Source organism: Dermacentor andersoni, chromosome 11 (assembly GCF_023375885.2).
Source record: "Dermacentor andersoni chromosome 11, qqDerAnde1_hic_scaffold, whole genome shotgun sequence".
Lineage (NCBI taxonomy): Eukaryota > Metazoa > Arthropoda > Arachnida > Ixodida > Ixodidae > Dermacentor > Dermacentor andersoni.
In genome coordinates this window covers 37039079-37055155 of record NC_092824.1, presented here as the reverse complement: position 1 = coordinate 37055155, position 16077 = coordinate 37039079, and the positions used below count along the sequence as shown (strand labels likewise).

At 48.0% G+C, this 16077-nt stretch overlaps 1 protein-coding gene across 1 annotated transcript in view; it reads right to left on the bottom strand.

The window, feature by feature from the left end:
- Positions 1-8217: 8217 nt before the first annotated feature.
- LOC126517848 (rho GTPase-activating protein 45-like) overlaps positions 8218-16077 on the bottom strand; it is a 251022-nt gene continuing 243162 nt past the window's right edge. The window contains exons 24-25 of the mRNA XM_055064503.2: positions 13388-13460; positions 8218-10492 (exon numbers count right to left, since the gene is read on the bottom strand). Of these exons, the coding sequence (XP_054920478.1) occupies positions 10312-10492; positions 13388-13460 (254 nt within the window). The 3' untranslated portion in view covers positions 8218-10311. The remainder of the gene's footprint in view (positions 10493-13387; positions 13461-16077) is intronic.

Genomic DNA, 16077 nt, shown 5'->3' with positions numbered 1-16077 from the left:
AGTCTTCTAAGGTTAGCCGACGCTGTATTTTTTTCCACGGCTAGACACACATGCTTAAAAGCGCATATAGTCCTTGGGTATCACTCCGTTTTTCTTATATCAAAAAACCATGCAGAAACTCCGCCGAGTTATACAAGTGTGCGGAAGCATACCCCCGAATTTCAATTGACAACTCCCCAAATCCAAGTTGGCCCACCCCTACTGTTAGCTTCCCATGCAATTTCTATGGATCCCTATGTATGCTATGAGCACTCTCTTATCATATTAATTAATTTTTCGGTTTCGATCGTTCCGTATCGCTCATAAAGCTACTAATCATCTAAATTTACACTATTATAACAATTGAATGTCTTAGAAAATCTCACATTTTTGTGAAGATACAAGACGGTACACTTATCGCGGCCACGGTGGCCGCATTTCGATGGAGGGCGAAATGCGAAAGCACCCGTGTACTTAGATTTAGGTGCGCGTTAAGCAACGCACCCCTGAAAAGCCGGATACCTGGCCGCGGAGGGTTACGTATACCCGTCTTATAAACCGATGGCTGTCCGGCGGTGGATATCGAACCACGCACGTCGCCCCCCCCCCTCCCCCCGACGATCCGGGCTTCCTACCCATTGGCCCACTGCTGCCTTTGAAGGCGTTCTATTTCGGCAACGGAGCCCTCGTAGCAATGGTTAAATGCAGTGCAACGTGTACTTAACGTAACGACATCGCGCGAACAGACTGCTAGATGCTTTTTTTCCTTCTAGGAGCTTGATTACTTGATAGCTAAGGGGGGCAATGATTGGCATGAGCGAAGGCAGGGAAACAACGAGACAATTCATTTTGCAGCTTCTTTCGCGCATGCTTGCCGTCTGCAAGTTCGAGCGCGTGGACTGCCTTTCGGCGTAGGGTTTGTTTTCTTTGTGTGAAGCCGGCTTGCTCATCGTATGCGTAGGACTTCGCGCGCTATCTCACTGCACACTGTGGGGGAAAAAGTATCTACAAATGAAAAGACAAATAACCGACAGATGTCGGTTCAGATGCACGGCATCTGGGGGCTTATGCGCGCCTGGCTCATCGATGCGAGTCCGTGACAGAAATGCACGTGACGAAGACCTCCGGCCGTCGGCCGGAAGGTCGTTGATCGAGGTTGAACGGACGCTGCGATTGAAGGACGCGCGTCGTTCGTGCGCATCTTTTCGGGCTGACAACGCTCATCGCTTTGCAGACAGATGCGGAGGAAACGAAGGCTGCAGCATGGCAGAAAATTATACGCTGTTTTTACGGGACACGGCATTGTTGCGCCTCGGGGAAAGACGCCGTCATCACTAGACTGCTTTCGCACTGAATTCTGATATACTCCTGCAATTACTGATACACGTACTATCCAATCCTCGTCGTGTCACGTTCAACTTCCCTATCCACGTTCTAAATCTCCTTTCTTTCTTTTCCTACGATTACACCTCCCTCCCCTTCTTAATGCGCTCCCACTACTTTCTTTATATCCCTCTTTATATCTCCCACCCTCACCTTCCTTACTATTTCACTCCCGCGATAATTGGGGAGAAATGAGGCTCAACCATATAAGCCTCAACCATATAAGGTATCGATGATGTTCAATATAACTGGTGCTTAGTCACCAAATTATTTTCCGATTCTTTGTGCTCCGTCACCTGCCAGTGGCTCCTTGACCCCGACGAAGCGTTTGACGCAGCATTCCTGCCAAGGAGGCTACCAACATACGTATATCAGTTGGAAAATAAAACTTAGTGGTGGTCAATTGTCTCCATGCTCGCCTCCAAGATCCCGCGTACCTGAAGCGTACACACACTGTGTACACATGCTCACGTCCAAGCCGAAGTACCCACGCATGAATCTGCAGCGGTCGCAATCCCTCCTGTGTGCTCCGTTGTTGAGGTGCAAGTCATTGGAAGGGCTGTTCCGGACTCGTGCATCCGAGGGCACGGAGAACTACAAGTTAATTCACCACGTCACCGATAAATCGAACCGCAGTGCAGAGTGATGCTCAAGTGTAGACCAGTCTTGAGCACGGCTATACGTAAACATTCCTTCGCTTGTGTGACTGGGCTTGCTATGCCATGTGAAGAAATACACCACAGCGGAGCTTCTCAGCGCAGCCGGGGCTGTTTAGTCGGCATTTTATTACCTTTTTTACTGTAATATTTATAAGAATTGCTAAAAGCCATCGCTGAAGAAAGCAAGCGAAGCAATGATGACAACAAAAGAGAAGAAATAGTGTGGATATTTTTTCTTCTTTTTATGTACAGGCTCTACAACAGGCCTTACAAACAATCTTCACTGCGCCATGGTCAGAAAGCCAAAGCTTTGAGGGCGAAACGCAGCTGCAGTCCATGGTGCGGGGCGTAATATGTATACATGCTAAATACAGTCGGGGCATGGTGAGCTTTGCCGTCTTGTGATTAAAACGCGTGAGTGACTAGCGTGCACGTGAACAGCTTTAAAAAAAAAGAAAAAAGAAATCGGTCACCACCGCAGACAACAACACACGCAAACAACTGCAGAGTTTGCAGCGAAATGTGAGGCGTCAACCACTTGTCACACTGCGCACATTCGATCGCGATAGAGCCCACTCAGGATCGAACTTCTCCGTCGCGATTGGCTCCCTTGCTCAATCTGCGGAAGGGAACCAATCACCGTCGAGAATTTCGATCCAGATGGGGCTCGAAAGTGGTCGTGCGACACCGGCATAAGTCACAACGTACGAGACGTGTTTCAATGCACGACGCGATGTGGAACACGTGGGTTCAACGGTGACACCGGAGCCGCGGGACAATAAAAACACGTGCCGAGCGCCGAAGGGACTTTTCCTAAACCACCGCTAAAGAACGGAAGGGAAATAGATTTTGTACATCAAACTCAACAAGTGTAAAACATTCGGCTTAAAAAGCATGCACGCACATTAACGAAAGCAGGTCACAACAATAACGTAATATAACCAGAGCGTAACTTTCATTTAACAACGGCGTAAACAATGTCACATCTTTGGCATAACGCAAGTGCCCGAATTAGTCGTCCACAAATAGTCTTGCACAGATCTGAGTATTCTTGTCTTTTCTCTCATCCAAAACAAGTACAAGCGCGCAGAAACCACCGCTGCAGAATTGGCTCTTCTCGTGAGCGAAGTTTGTCATGTTATCAGACTAAAAACGCAAGGATAGCGCAAGCACTAAACAGCGGAATGAAAATGGAAAGTTGGCTGTCCTCCATTCTGGCCACTTGCGCTTATAGGCCAACACAGACCACAACACAAACGAAACACAACAGTTATATGTGCAAGCGCATTGCAACATATGGCGCATGCAACGTCACAGTGTCCCGACATTCCAAGTGCATTCGTTTACGGCAGACACCAAAACGTTGCATCAACTTTCCAGATAAAGCCGCCGCACTTTCCGATACAGGCATGCATCTCTCGCTATTCTGTGACCCAAAGGTAAGGCAATTGATCCGCCGCCGTGGTCCGCGAGAACTATACGGTTGCCTATCGCATCCTCGCTTTTCGACAAAGCAAACACAAGAAGCACGTGTTGCAATGGTGTGGGGTGCCAATGAGACACCGCAAAGAACCGGGCAAGTGTCAAAGGCCGGACTGCGACGCCATTCAAGTCATTCCAGACCATTTGTTTTGTGACGAGGGCCGGCAGATGCTACCTAACTAGATAAACGTAAAAGGAAACTTGGCGAGTGCTACCACTTTTAGAATATGATAACCCGGCACAACATTGGCAGCAAGAAGTATTCGGCTCGCGCCACAGGCTAGCAGGGTGCGCTGGAAAAGCTAAGAATGCGACATTGTCACAAAGGAGCTAATTAGGCGAAAACCCACCTCTGTCGTGGCTTAATTTGGCAATAGCGATACCTACCCACTGTAAGGAGCTGCTGCTGACCAATTTGGGGAGCCCGAGGCGGAAACCGCACGGGACCTATTTTTGGCGTATTTTCGTGGTCGCGTTGCCCGGCGTCGGTGCATTCACTTTACACAGCGCGATAAGCCCATTATCCACTTTTATCAGCAACGTCAATCGGAACATTTCGGCGACCATGACAGCGACACTGCGCAGAATAATATGCACACCCCGCCGACGTATGTACCCTGTCTGTACCTCGCGAAGCCTGAAGGCCATAAAGGCTTGACAAGGCCTGTACCCTGTCAAGCCTTTATGGCCTTTTCTTTGTGCTTCACCATTTGTACTTTGTGTTTGAATGCTGAAATACACGTGTGGATATACATGGATATGAAGATCTGACTCGATCAAAGCCACGTCAGAAACTCATCGCACTATAAGCTAAATATGGTCGTCACGTTATAGACGCATAATGATGCTGCGTGTTGAATGTTTCAGCCTTGTGAAGCTCACCTCAAGAGAAGGTGATCAATGTATTCCAAATCATAGCTTCTGTCTTCTGGTGTCTCATGCTCTAACAAGGCTCGTATAGATTTTTAGGCACATCATCGACATATTCTTTCTTTTGTCTGTACAAATATTTCCGAGTAATACTCGTTGCTGGGCTAGTCGGTACACATTGTATTACGTACCAAAAGAACTATGACCACTTATCGCAAACTGACATAAAAATAAGGGAATGAAGGGTCAAGGTGAGCGGCAATCTTATGGTCCTAGCGCACACCTTGTCCATTCCTCCCCTTATATTTATGCGGATCTGCGCTAAGGGGCCATAGATCTTACGGTCCGTGATATACAAATATTTTCATAGGTTATTTAAAAACGTACGAAGCCGCTTCTGCTTATGTAAAAAATAGTGGTCCACGTTTTCAAGTCGATAGGCGTGACACACTGGTTTCGCCTGAGGCTTGCGCCAGGCACTAATAAGCCTACTCTTTTGGCACTGTTTTGTAGCTGTCTAAGAAGTGATGCTTAATGACCCAGAAATTTTCGATTCTAAAAGCGACAGCGTTGTCAGAAGCATAATGGGTCATGACGATATACCTCGCAGTTGGTGGTCGCGAGATAAGGTGGCATTATAGTCACGCGGAGCGGCAGTCACAATGCTGAATTAAGCAATGAACGCGCGAAGAATTTCAATAACCGCTGCTCAATAAGCTGTGGCCGCAACAAGGCACATCGCCTCTTTTCCATTTTTAAGCATATATAGCGTAAGTCGTGCCACTCCCATTTCCGACCGCCGGAACACACTGTCGTAAGACAGTGAGAGTTGTGCCCAAACTGGTTTCTTTAGGCACATTTCACTTTAACATCGCTAGTGAACGGTGTCGCCAGTGAACCATACGTAAACGTGCATTTGTGTCAAGTGTCCATTGCGCCGGTAATGAAGTTCTCATGAGGTTAAGCGTTGTTGAAACCTTACTTGTACAGGTCCGATACCCTCAGTAATTGGCTCGAGGGAACAGCAGTCTTTCACTGTAGAATTTGACACTTAGGATCGAGAAAGACTTCACAGGGCACCGGGGTGATAGTCTAGCTTTCGCGGACTTTGTGCCTACAGAGACTTGATCGCGGTCAACCCTAAGGATGATACGCGAAGGGGAACAAAGATACACTCAAGAACAAGATCTAAAAGCCTTCGGCAAAGGCTAGTTAGCAGAGCCTGTCTTTAAGTTTGTGGGGGTGGCACTGCACAGATAACGTATATACATAATGTCTGCGCATGATTGTGTCGCTTTGAGTTACCTGTGAAACGACGCTTACGAAACCAAAACTAAACTCTAGAAACAAGCTTGCGCGGGGCACAACGGCTCGATTTTGCAGTTGGCGTGAAAGAAATACAGGCAGCACAAAGTTGAATCCTCCAAGGGCAACGGTGCTTGAGCAACGACAGGCTGACAAGGGACAGGCAACGCCTTCACTAAACACGCGCTCAGATGCGGGACTGAAAGGGTAGGCAGTGAAAACAGTCAAGCTATCACGCGTTCACAGGGGCCAGCGCGTACGAAAAGCTGTTTAGGCGGTGCACGCTGACTAGGACAGCCCGGGTTTGTTAACAAAATAAGCAACAAAAACGAAGCTTTAACAGAACAGAGATGCGTGCCGTGGCATGGTTCGATTACAACCAGAGAGGGACACGGACTAGAGCAGCACACGGATATAACAATGCATACACTCAAGTGTTCACACTGGCGAAAGGGGCACATTGCGAGAATCCAACCGGCAACACAACAGCGCTTCTTCATCGTTTCACCACTGCACTCGCGAAATCCAGAGCAACTACCGATAGACAGTTTGAAAATCCACAGATTGCAGCGTCTCCCGTTTACAAAAAAAAAAAAAAAGAAAATGAAGCATGAAGAGAAGTGAGCGTTCAGCACGGCGTTCGAGATCGCGTAGTGCTCAGTGATCTTGGAGGCCATGCGTACAGTTTTCGATACAAGCTGTGCGCAAGATTCTTCGTTCAGGGACTGCGGACAGTACAGCTAACTGCAAGGCCGTCTCGGTGCTACACCGCAGCCGTCAAGGTGCACAATTTTCGGGCTCGTGGAGCAACAAGCGAGTCGACTTTCGCACTGCCAGGCCTGGCGTGGAAATAGCACGTCCGTGTTCGTTCTGCATGATTATCTATGGTTTATGGCCGACGTAAGTGCATGCATGACCAGCTTGGCCATGACAGCTCACTAACTGACGCCTTGGTTAAGCGTGAAAACGCGTTAGAAGCGGTGTCACACAGTGCCACGTCTAAGTAAATGCTGGCGTAAAGGTCGTGCCAAAATGGATAAGACATGGTGCGTAACCTGTAGAGCTGTTCTCACCGAAAGTCGAATTATCGCAAACGCGCACCCACGTATTACAATAGCAAGACATATACATTTTATTTTCGGGTCGGCGTCGTCCTGTCATTCGGTTTGAGCAAGATGCAGAGCTTTTTGAGTATTTTGAAACGATTGAACACATCATCCCCAGTACGACGTCCGAGCGTGAAGTTCTCCGGAAAACATTGAACCAGCTGGACTCTAGACTGTTTTCGGAAATAAAGACTATTGGACCATGGCCGTACGCGTCGATGGCAAAGAAAACCACGAAAGCATTGTATAAGTATCTCAAGTCGACAAACATCGGCAACCGCGTGTAGACTCGGTGCGAACCTTCAAATGTGCACAAAACTGTGCTCTCTCTATCAACACTCTTTTTTTTTCGTCCCCCAGTACAGGGTAGCAAACTGGACGTGCGTCCAATCTGGTCAACCTCCCTGCCGTTCCTCTCTTCTATTTGTATCTCTCTCTCTTGAACCAACATGGTGGAAAGTCAGAGAAGCCCTTGTCAAAGGCTGCCGCCATCCTTCCACTACGACTATCACCGAGGCACGCTATCGCTCCGGAAAACAGGCCACGGGAAACAAAAAAGTGCAACAGCGACGTTTCGCAACCACCACAACCGAAGATCTCTGTCGAACAATGAGCATCCGCATCAAGCGCGGAACCATGCGCATCAAAACAATTCGATCCGTCGATAGGGAGACTAGCCGCACCAACAACCCCATCGAACATGTTGCCAGCGTGTTCCAAGAGACGGAGCAGCAATCGTGCCGATGGATCGGATAATTTCGACAAAAATGCGTTTCCAACGTCACGGACTAACAGTGACACCAACCTGGCACACGATCATCTTCCCCGACTCCAGCTTGGCAGAAATGAAGCGCCGCAGTGCGACTAGTTTTGCGTGCGCAGAGCATGAATTCGCCGTCCAATTCTCCAGAAAGTCATGTCATCAGCTTTATGCCAACTAAAGTTGTGTTCATTTCGCATGACAGCAAAAACAGTTAAGTGATTACGCAATGAACTGACTCTCAATAGCCTTTTCTTGGCGGAATCACGTGAGGAACATAAAGTTCTGTCATAACGCAGTTCGCGTTTTGCGGCTTTCCAAGTTCGCCACGACTTACTCACTTTTGATATGCTCAGTCTCTTTATGTCGTCAGCAACAAAAAGGAAACCTTTTCTTTGCTTTGAGTTGAATGATGTGTCCGCAAGAAAACGAGAAGCTATGGTATGCTGTGGGAATCCACCACGTTTTTCTCCATTGATCCACTCATAGGTGGCGTAACTCTGAGCCAAGCAGAGTAGACATGCTAGCGGGATCCCACAATATGGCGGAATTCAACTATTTTTAGAACAGCATTCCGCAAATTTACAAGGCACCCAATCTTGACACTGAACGAGATGCGGTGGGTGTTCGGGAACCAAGCGCGTATGTTGACTTGCCGCTTATTAGTGTGCCGAATACTGAACAATCAGAGTATTCAGTCATCCGGTACAGACATATCGTTGCATAATACCGCTGTCACACGTAAACTTCTTATCATGATCGGGGCCGATCCGGATAGGGCTTGACCCGGATCGAGTGTTGCTACACGGTCATTTGCGATCGCGACCTTGCGGAATCCGGATCCGGACAATCGCGATCCGTGAATCACGATAAGGCCTCTTGATCGCGATCGCAGGTTGATGTATGCACCCTCCAGCGCAGTATTCTGAAAACGCTAAAACCAGTAAGTGAAGGAAGCTCAATAAAAGCTTAATATATACTTAAGAACATTTAAAAACATTTTTATCACCAATAGTAAGCTGTAAAATTGAAATATTGTCCAAATATAGTGAAATTTTGCAAATCTGAATTTGTAGCCAATACATTAGCAGTTCTGAGAGTTGCCGACGACCAGAAGGCGATAATAACTCGATCCGGATCGTTGGACCGAGTAGCAGCGACCGTTGTCAGTCGCGATCAAGAAATCCAATCCGCATCCGCCCCGAGCGCTATCAGAAGTGTACGTGTGACACCGGTGTCAAACATTCTGAGATTACCCGTGCGGTGAACAAACATAATCATCTGCGTCACGCATCTTGCCGTTATTGGGTTACACGTGATATGTTTAGAAGGGGTTTGAAGCTGAAGGAGCTGCAAGGGACTGTAGGATAAACAGATTTATCATGGTGACATTGCAGATGGGGCGGTCAAATCATTGAGAGACGACTTCTCCAATCTGTTCATAGAGACACATGGACACTATGCAATCTGTACATCCCAGTCTAAACGTGTAAGCCTTGAAACAGAACCTACTCAAACCCGATCGGCCACTTCAGCTAGGTGTGGGTATTGGTGCCATAAAAGGTGCGCTGGAAATATATATACAGTGTGTACTTTCAGCGTTCTTACATAAAGTGCCTGAACTAGTTTCTTGCTCCCATGTGAAGGACAGGGCATATTCCGAACGAGCAGAAAATATGGAGAAGGAGGTTAATGTTTGTGAGGTCTTCACTTACAGTCCACTGCAGTTAAAGGATGTTCGGCCGAGACGAAAAAAAGTTGCACTTGCAAGGCCATATGGTTGCCCACTGAACAATTCGCATCTCATTTTCACCGCACTCTCTCTATAGTTAAACCTGAGTGCACGTTACACAAGCAAGCATCAGAATTTTCCAGTCCTTGCATCTCAGCCCTGCCTCGGAGAAGCTCTGATTTTCACGAACTACGTAGACTCGGCCCGCTCATCAACGCTTTGTATATAGTTTTTTTTTTGTACCAGGCCGTAACGATTGGCAGGCAGTCTTAGCGCATATAAAAGCGCATACTTCGACGGCCATACACCAGCGCTGTCCTTTTAACATGCTCTCTGTAACATTCGGGTGGACGGCGGGGTCAAGCTGCTTACCAAAAGCACGCTTTGCCCAAAATTTTTGATCAAAATATTGCTTTTGTACACGCGAAATCCCCGCCTTCTCCCTTTTACACGGACACGTGTGCATCCACATATACAAGCACGCACACACACCAAACAGACACACGTAAGTAGCGCGATTCGAACGTAACTCAATTCCACCAAAGAAACTGAACCTCGACGATTATCCGCACCGGAAAGCGCTCACAACCGGGCAGGCCCGTACAGCCAGGCGGAGGTCCCAGTGTCGCAGGCAGGTCGTGCCCGTGGCCGACGCAACGACGGCTTCCACGATTCCCTCCAACAATGATATGCGTGGTTACGGCTCCGGACAGATAAGGAGCAACAGCGAGATATATGCAGCAATCACTTAGGCTACTTTGGTCCATGCTGAAATTTCTGCGCACGACTGTTTTTTACCCCGTTTCCTATAAGCTCCTCGCCGCGCAGACATTACAAATCGAACCCACGACCTGGGTATGTGCCACCAGCGTTTGGTGTCGTCCTTTGTTGAGTCGTGCGACCCGGAGCGATCTTTCGACGAGTGTCCATTTGGTTGGTGGGCGACGAACGTCTGGGCCGTTGCCTGAACGGCGTCAGTTCCACGAAACGACACTATGCACGTTCGCGCAGCATGGAGCAGCAGGTGGCGCCATCTCACTCGTGCCTTGGTGAGCCGGGCTGCTGACTGGCGATTGGCTGCGTGACTGCAGCGGCGGCGCCCGCGTCGCCTCCTCCTCCTCCTCCAACGCCGCAACTGCTGCTGCTGCTGCTGGCTTCGTCGGTGCTGAACCAGTGTTTCTTGAGGGAGACGCTCTCGCGCAGCGGGCTGTGCATTCTGCGACAGAGAACAAGGTGGATACTGCACACATAACGCTTTCTACACGAATCCGTCGTAACTATCCATATCCTAAGTGCACCTAGACCACCTAAGCAGTCCTCAAGTCGACCCTCAATAGAAAGGTTTTCGGGTGTCCAGTTAATTCGCTTCACGTGTCCAGTTTAATTTGTTCGTACCCAGACATTTTCCTCGCTAAATGATGATGTGCTATAACAACCTACAACCCATGATCTAAGGGGGTTTCATCATCATCACGACCACGTGTACAGTTTAATTTGTTCGTACCCAGTCATGTTCCTGGCTGTGTCATGATGTGATATAACCTACAAACCCTGCTCTAAGGGGGTTTCATCATCATCACGACCATCATAATCTTATCCGCTTCCGGAAGAAGGCCTAGCTCACCCAACGATATTCAGTTACGCTTGTCCCTTGCGCCGCCGGACTCCACCCTACGCCTTCAAATTTATTAGTTCTATCGCTCCATTTTGTTGTCTGCCACTCTCAAATGTGTTTTCCTGCGATTTGCACATTATGTTACTTTACGAATTACATGACCTGCCCGACTCCACTTCGCGTTAATCTCAGCCACAGTATCAGCTACCCAGCTGGCTCTTTAACTTACACTTCCATTGTCATTTTTCGTTCCGCACCTTATTGACTGCCCTTTAGGTTTTCCAGTCACTTCTCATTTGCTCCAAATTTTGAATCCATTGGTAAACGGTGACATTATGCTGATTACACACTTTCCCGTTCGAGAAAATAGTAAGCTGCCGTTCATGAAGCAAGAAGTGAAGCATTATTGGCAATGAAGTCGGCAACTAAAGCAGCCGACTCTGTAAAAAAAAGGTTAAGCGAAGAAAATAGGAGCAGATGGTTCACTGAGCGAAGAGTGTTGCTCTACATAGATGTGAAGCAGGAGAAGTGAAAAATACTTCAGTAAACACACACAAAAAAGCTTCGCTTATAAATGATTCCCACATGTGCGTGTGATGGCCCGGTTTTTTCAAAAATTTTTATGACCGGCACCCGAATGATGAGACGCACATGATTCTTACCATAGGGCCCCAAACATGCTAATGCAGACGTGATCTATGCTGAGTAGGGCACGCTCAACAGTGCCGGCATGACAGGCAAATTAGCACGCTTCGGCGAACGCTTTTGCGGACCTCACTTTTACAGATGCCCATACGTTCGCCGCTCACCACTAGCTTGTGTTGCCTTTGAGTCTTGAGCATAACTTCCTTCATGGAGATTGCGCCTATGACTGCTAGTGAGAAACCATAGGTGGTCTAGACAGTCAAATTTCTGAGGAGCTGGTCATTGGCCGCGTTGCGCAGAACACTTCGCTTTTTGTCTAGTCCCACAAGTGAAGATAAGAAACATTGGGCTGCGTCCACTGTTGATTGGGAAGAAGACAACCTAAGAAAAAGGGCTCCAATCCACGCTGCGAAGGTGGTTGGCCAGCGAAGCTGTGGTATCACCTGATCCGATAGACCAATGTGACGTAGCCTTGAACTGGGTCCTACCTAGCCTGAGCACGACGCCGTTGTGCATATTGACGTTGCCGCTCGCGTCACCGGTCATCATGTTCACGCAGCTCCTCGGTAGTCCTAGTATATGTGTAGTACTTATATAACGCTATCAGAACACAAATGAAATCAGTTGATAGAAGGGTTCTCCTTTTGCATATTGCTACGGAACAGCCTCCACAGTGTGGCTGCACTGAGGAGGAAGAAGACGACGTGGGCCCCGCTTGATATAGCGTTGCCATTTTGGCCTTCCGTTAGCTTCCTTGTAAATAAATTGTATATAGCATTGGGATTCAGCTACACGTAACAATATGAAAGTGCAGTCACGTCACTCCCTGCTTCGTATGCTACAGTTGCCGCTTCCCAGCAACTGCAGCTCACGCAATCGTAATCTATACAGGGAAACGTTTGCGTCGAATGCGATACGCGAAGGCGAGCTTCCTGGTTTGTTTTTTTCTTTCCCCCGCACGACCGGCATCGCCACTGCCACGGATGGATGGATGGATGTTATGTTATGTTAGGATGTTTGTTATGAGATTATGAGATGTTATAAGAAAAGAAAACCACTATGAATTCCCACAACCAAATTTATGACCTTCTATTGCGAACTTTGCTTTTGTAGGTCTCCGTTCTTTGTCGTTTCCCTACTTTTCTTCCCCCAGTCTTCACGGATGCGCGGAGGCGAGCGCCATCTGGTGGTGCAGCAAGGAACCCAATGGTGCACGCGGCACGCGCCGGTCGAGCTTTTTAGGCTGCGGAGGCGAAGGGATCCCGGGATCCTAGTCATATACAGCTTTGCAGTAAAACATCAAGCGCTGGTGGCGCTTGCTCTACCCGACACAAGAAAGCCAATACGGCGCATTGTGGTAGCTTGACATTATAATGCATATCACCAACCCGCCAACTAACTGGCTGACTATTAATCTAGTGGCAGTAAGACGGTACAATAAGAACTCACGACGTGAGAAATCCCAGCTCGAAACGAAAAAAAAAAAAAACTATCATCAAGCCGACTTCAGCGCGGAGCTGCAAAGGAAAACCACGTGGGTTTCTCAGAAAGGAAGATTCGCAGCTGAAGAAAAAAAATCATTCAGGAGTGGAGAACTTTCTTTTTGTTCAACTGCGAAGGTTTTCTTTCTGACAAACCCGCGTGGGTGCGTCTCCTTTGTAGCTTCGCGGCGCAGCACAGTGGACGACATTTTGTTTCCCCTTTCACGAACATTCCTCCATCTTGCGGGATTCCGTAGAACTAGCTTGCCAAGCCCACGGCCGCCTCGATCACGCGCGCCCGGCGGGCCCCGCCGTGCGCGCGTGATCGAGGCGGCCGTGCCAAGCCACAGCTTACGACGGGTGTGCTTACCTGCGGCGAGCTTCGGCGATGTGCGGGTTCGTCGTCTGCCGAGGCGCACTGCTCGAGGAAAACCCAGCTCCGCCTGCGAGACGCCGGCGATTAAGCGCAACCGAGCACAGAGTCTGCTCGCCGTGTGCCCAAATCTGTTGCAATACTTAGGCGAAGTGAGTGACTGGGATCGAACAACTAATTCCCGCGGCCACGTGATTCCGAGCGCATGGGAGCAACGCAGTCATGACGTGGTCGTGTTAGCTGCGTTAAGAGGAAGCGTCTCGTTTGTAGTTACTTAAATGAATGAGAAAAGAGCAAGCTTTTTCCTTGCTATCTATCCACTGCGGAGAATTTGATAAGGCTTTGTTGTATTTAAATCAAAAAGATCAAAATATACCGACTGTAGGAATCGGGTCCCGTATTCACAATACGTACTCACGCAATAATTCTTCGTAGCAGAAAGTTCCAGTCAATCCTAATACTGGACATACCTTCAGAGAAGGCATCTAGCCAATGGCGAAAGCATTTGCGAGCGGTAAGCTTTGTGAATTCGGCCCCAGATCATTTTTTGTTAAGGCACGTACCTGTTTAGAAAAAGGGTTGTTGAACCCCGCCCCCCCCCCCCCCCCCCCCTTTAATGAATGAAGCATTAGGCTAACAACACTACTCATCGATAAACAATGGTATCTCAGTTTTAAAAACGGCACCTATTGAGACGTTCAAAGTAGATCAAATAAATGTATTATACACCGCTCAGGTGCGTTTCTGAGTACTAACTAATTTTGCGAGATCCTCGTAAGCAGTTCAACAGTTTCAGGTAAGCTGTAAACGCACGCATCACATTTGTACGCTTGTAAAATTCTGACAGATGCTGTTTCCAGAAACGCAGTATGTGTTTTTGGTGTAGAGTTGTGGATTTGTTATACCAGTGCGTATTTTTTTTTAGAAACTAAGCGATTTTCGGCAATTCTTGCAATGACAATAAAGACGCGAATAAAAATTTCGTTTCCCGGAGTCGGTAGAAATTGGCTTTCTCTGCTAAATGCCACAACTCTCAATCAGATCGGTCAAGCAGTTGCTCAAAGAGAACATTTGTGCGTTTTACATGTGTTTGAATCAAAGTGTGCGATTTTAATGTGCGCCTCGAAAGGCAAGAAAGGTGACCGAAGAAAGCGAGTTCCTGCGCTGAACGAGGTGCAGACACTACGAAGAAAACTGCGAATGGCCCTGAACTGCCTTAAATTGCTTGCCTGCAGCGCAGACTTGGGGTGCTGTTCCGGACCGTAAAATTCCGTCACATTGTCGAATTCGCCATCTTGCCAGCTCTGACTGGCTGACAGCGCTACTAGAGCATCTCTGATTGGCCAACGTAGCGGTATTCTGCAGTGTCCAAAAGTGCCCCTGCACCGAGCGAGTGAAATGAGTATTCATGTCTTATTGTCTGTACCATGCTTTCCGACATGCCATTAATTCTGTTTCGGCAGCGTAGCCCTCAATTTTAACGCGAGCTGAGTGTTTTTTCAATATGCAGTATTTTTTTTTACATTGCTAATTTTGTCATCTTCAGGATGCGAAAAAGTTCTATACCCGTGTCCTAGAAAAAAAAATTCACCGATGATTGCAACACTCCTTAATGCTGAATTTGAGCGCAGCTGTATACGCGTTTTCATTTCGCGATATACTGGCTGGCGCGGACAATCTTTCTCGTGCGGTACATCGCAAACGGAGCGACGTGTGGCGCGGCTGCCTCCCTATAATCGGGAGATCGCGAGAGGCGGCGTGTGGGCACGATTCACAGCAGCCGCCGCACACAGACCTTCACTCATCCAGCGCTTTTTTCCATAACGACAACGCACGCTACTCTGGCGCCACCTCGTGGCCATCGCCACCGCAAAGTGCATCTTGCGCAGCACTACGCTTTTATTCTCACGCTTTCACGATACCTTCCTCCCCCGCTTTCATCCTCGTGCTCTCTTCGCTATCGCCGTCTTGCATATGCCGCAGCGCTCCGCGTTAGCTTTCATCCTTCGCTGTGTTCGTTCGCTCGGTTACGAGGTACAAGGCCGACACTCGCCGCAGGAACGGGCACCTAAGAGCTGCGCTCTAAAATCCTGATGCTGGATGTATCATTAGAAAAGCCGACCAGTCAATGGCACAGAGCACTTACAAGCGAAAAGCTTTGCGATTTTGACAGCAGGCGATCAACATTTGGCTGTAGTTCTCAGCACCTAGAACATCACGCTTGCATTTATTGCTCAGTACCAGAGCTGGCTTACAAGCAAAGGAAAACATTGATTTAATGAACACAGTGCAGTGATTTCCTTATTCGCACACCGAGTTAAATCTATTACTCACTGGCAACCTAACCATTCAGTACAAGTTCCACAAAAATATAAATAAAATGAAATAAAAATAAATAAAAACAAACAAGCAAATGCGCTGCACCTGCACTTCGTGCCTCTAAACTCCAAAACAATGCTGCCGGGAGACACCGACACTGAACGAAGACTGCCCACGCCATGACGTCACGAAAATGAGCGAGCGCAATTCGCTGGCGCATCTATACAAATTCTGATTTAGACAGCGCTACATTTGCCACCGAATTTTCAGGTGGCCACCTATTATAGTACCTTATGTGTGGCTAATATTTATCCCATATGAAGTAAAATATAGTCTGAAATAATAATCGAAATACTGTAAAGGAGCCA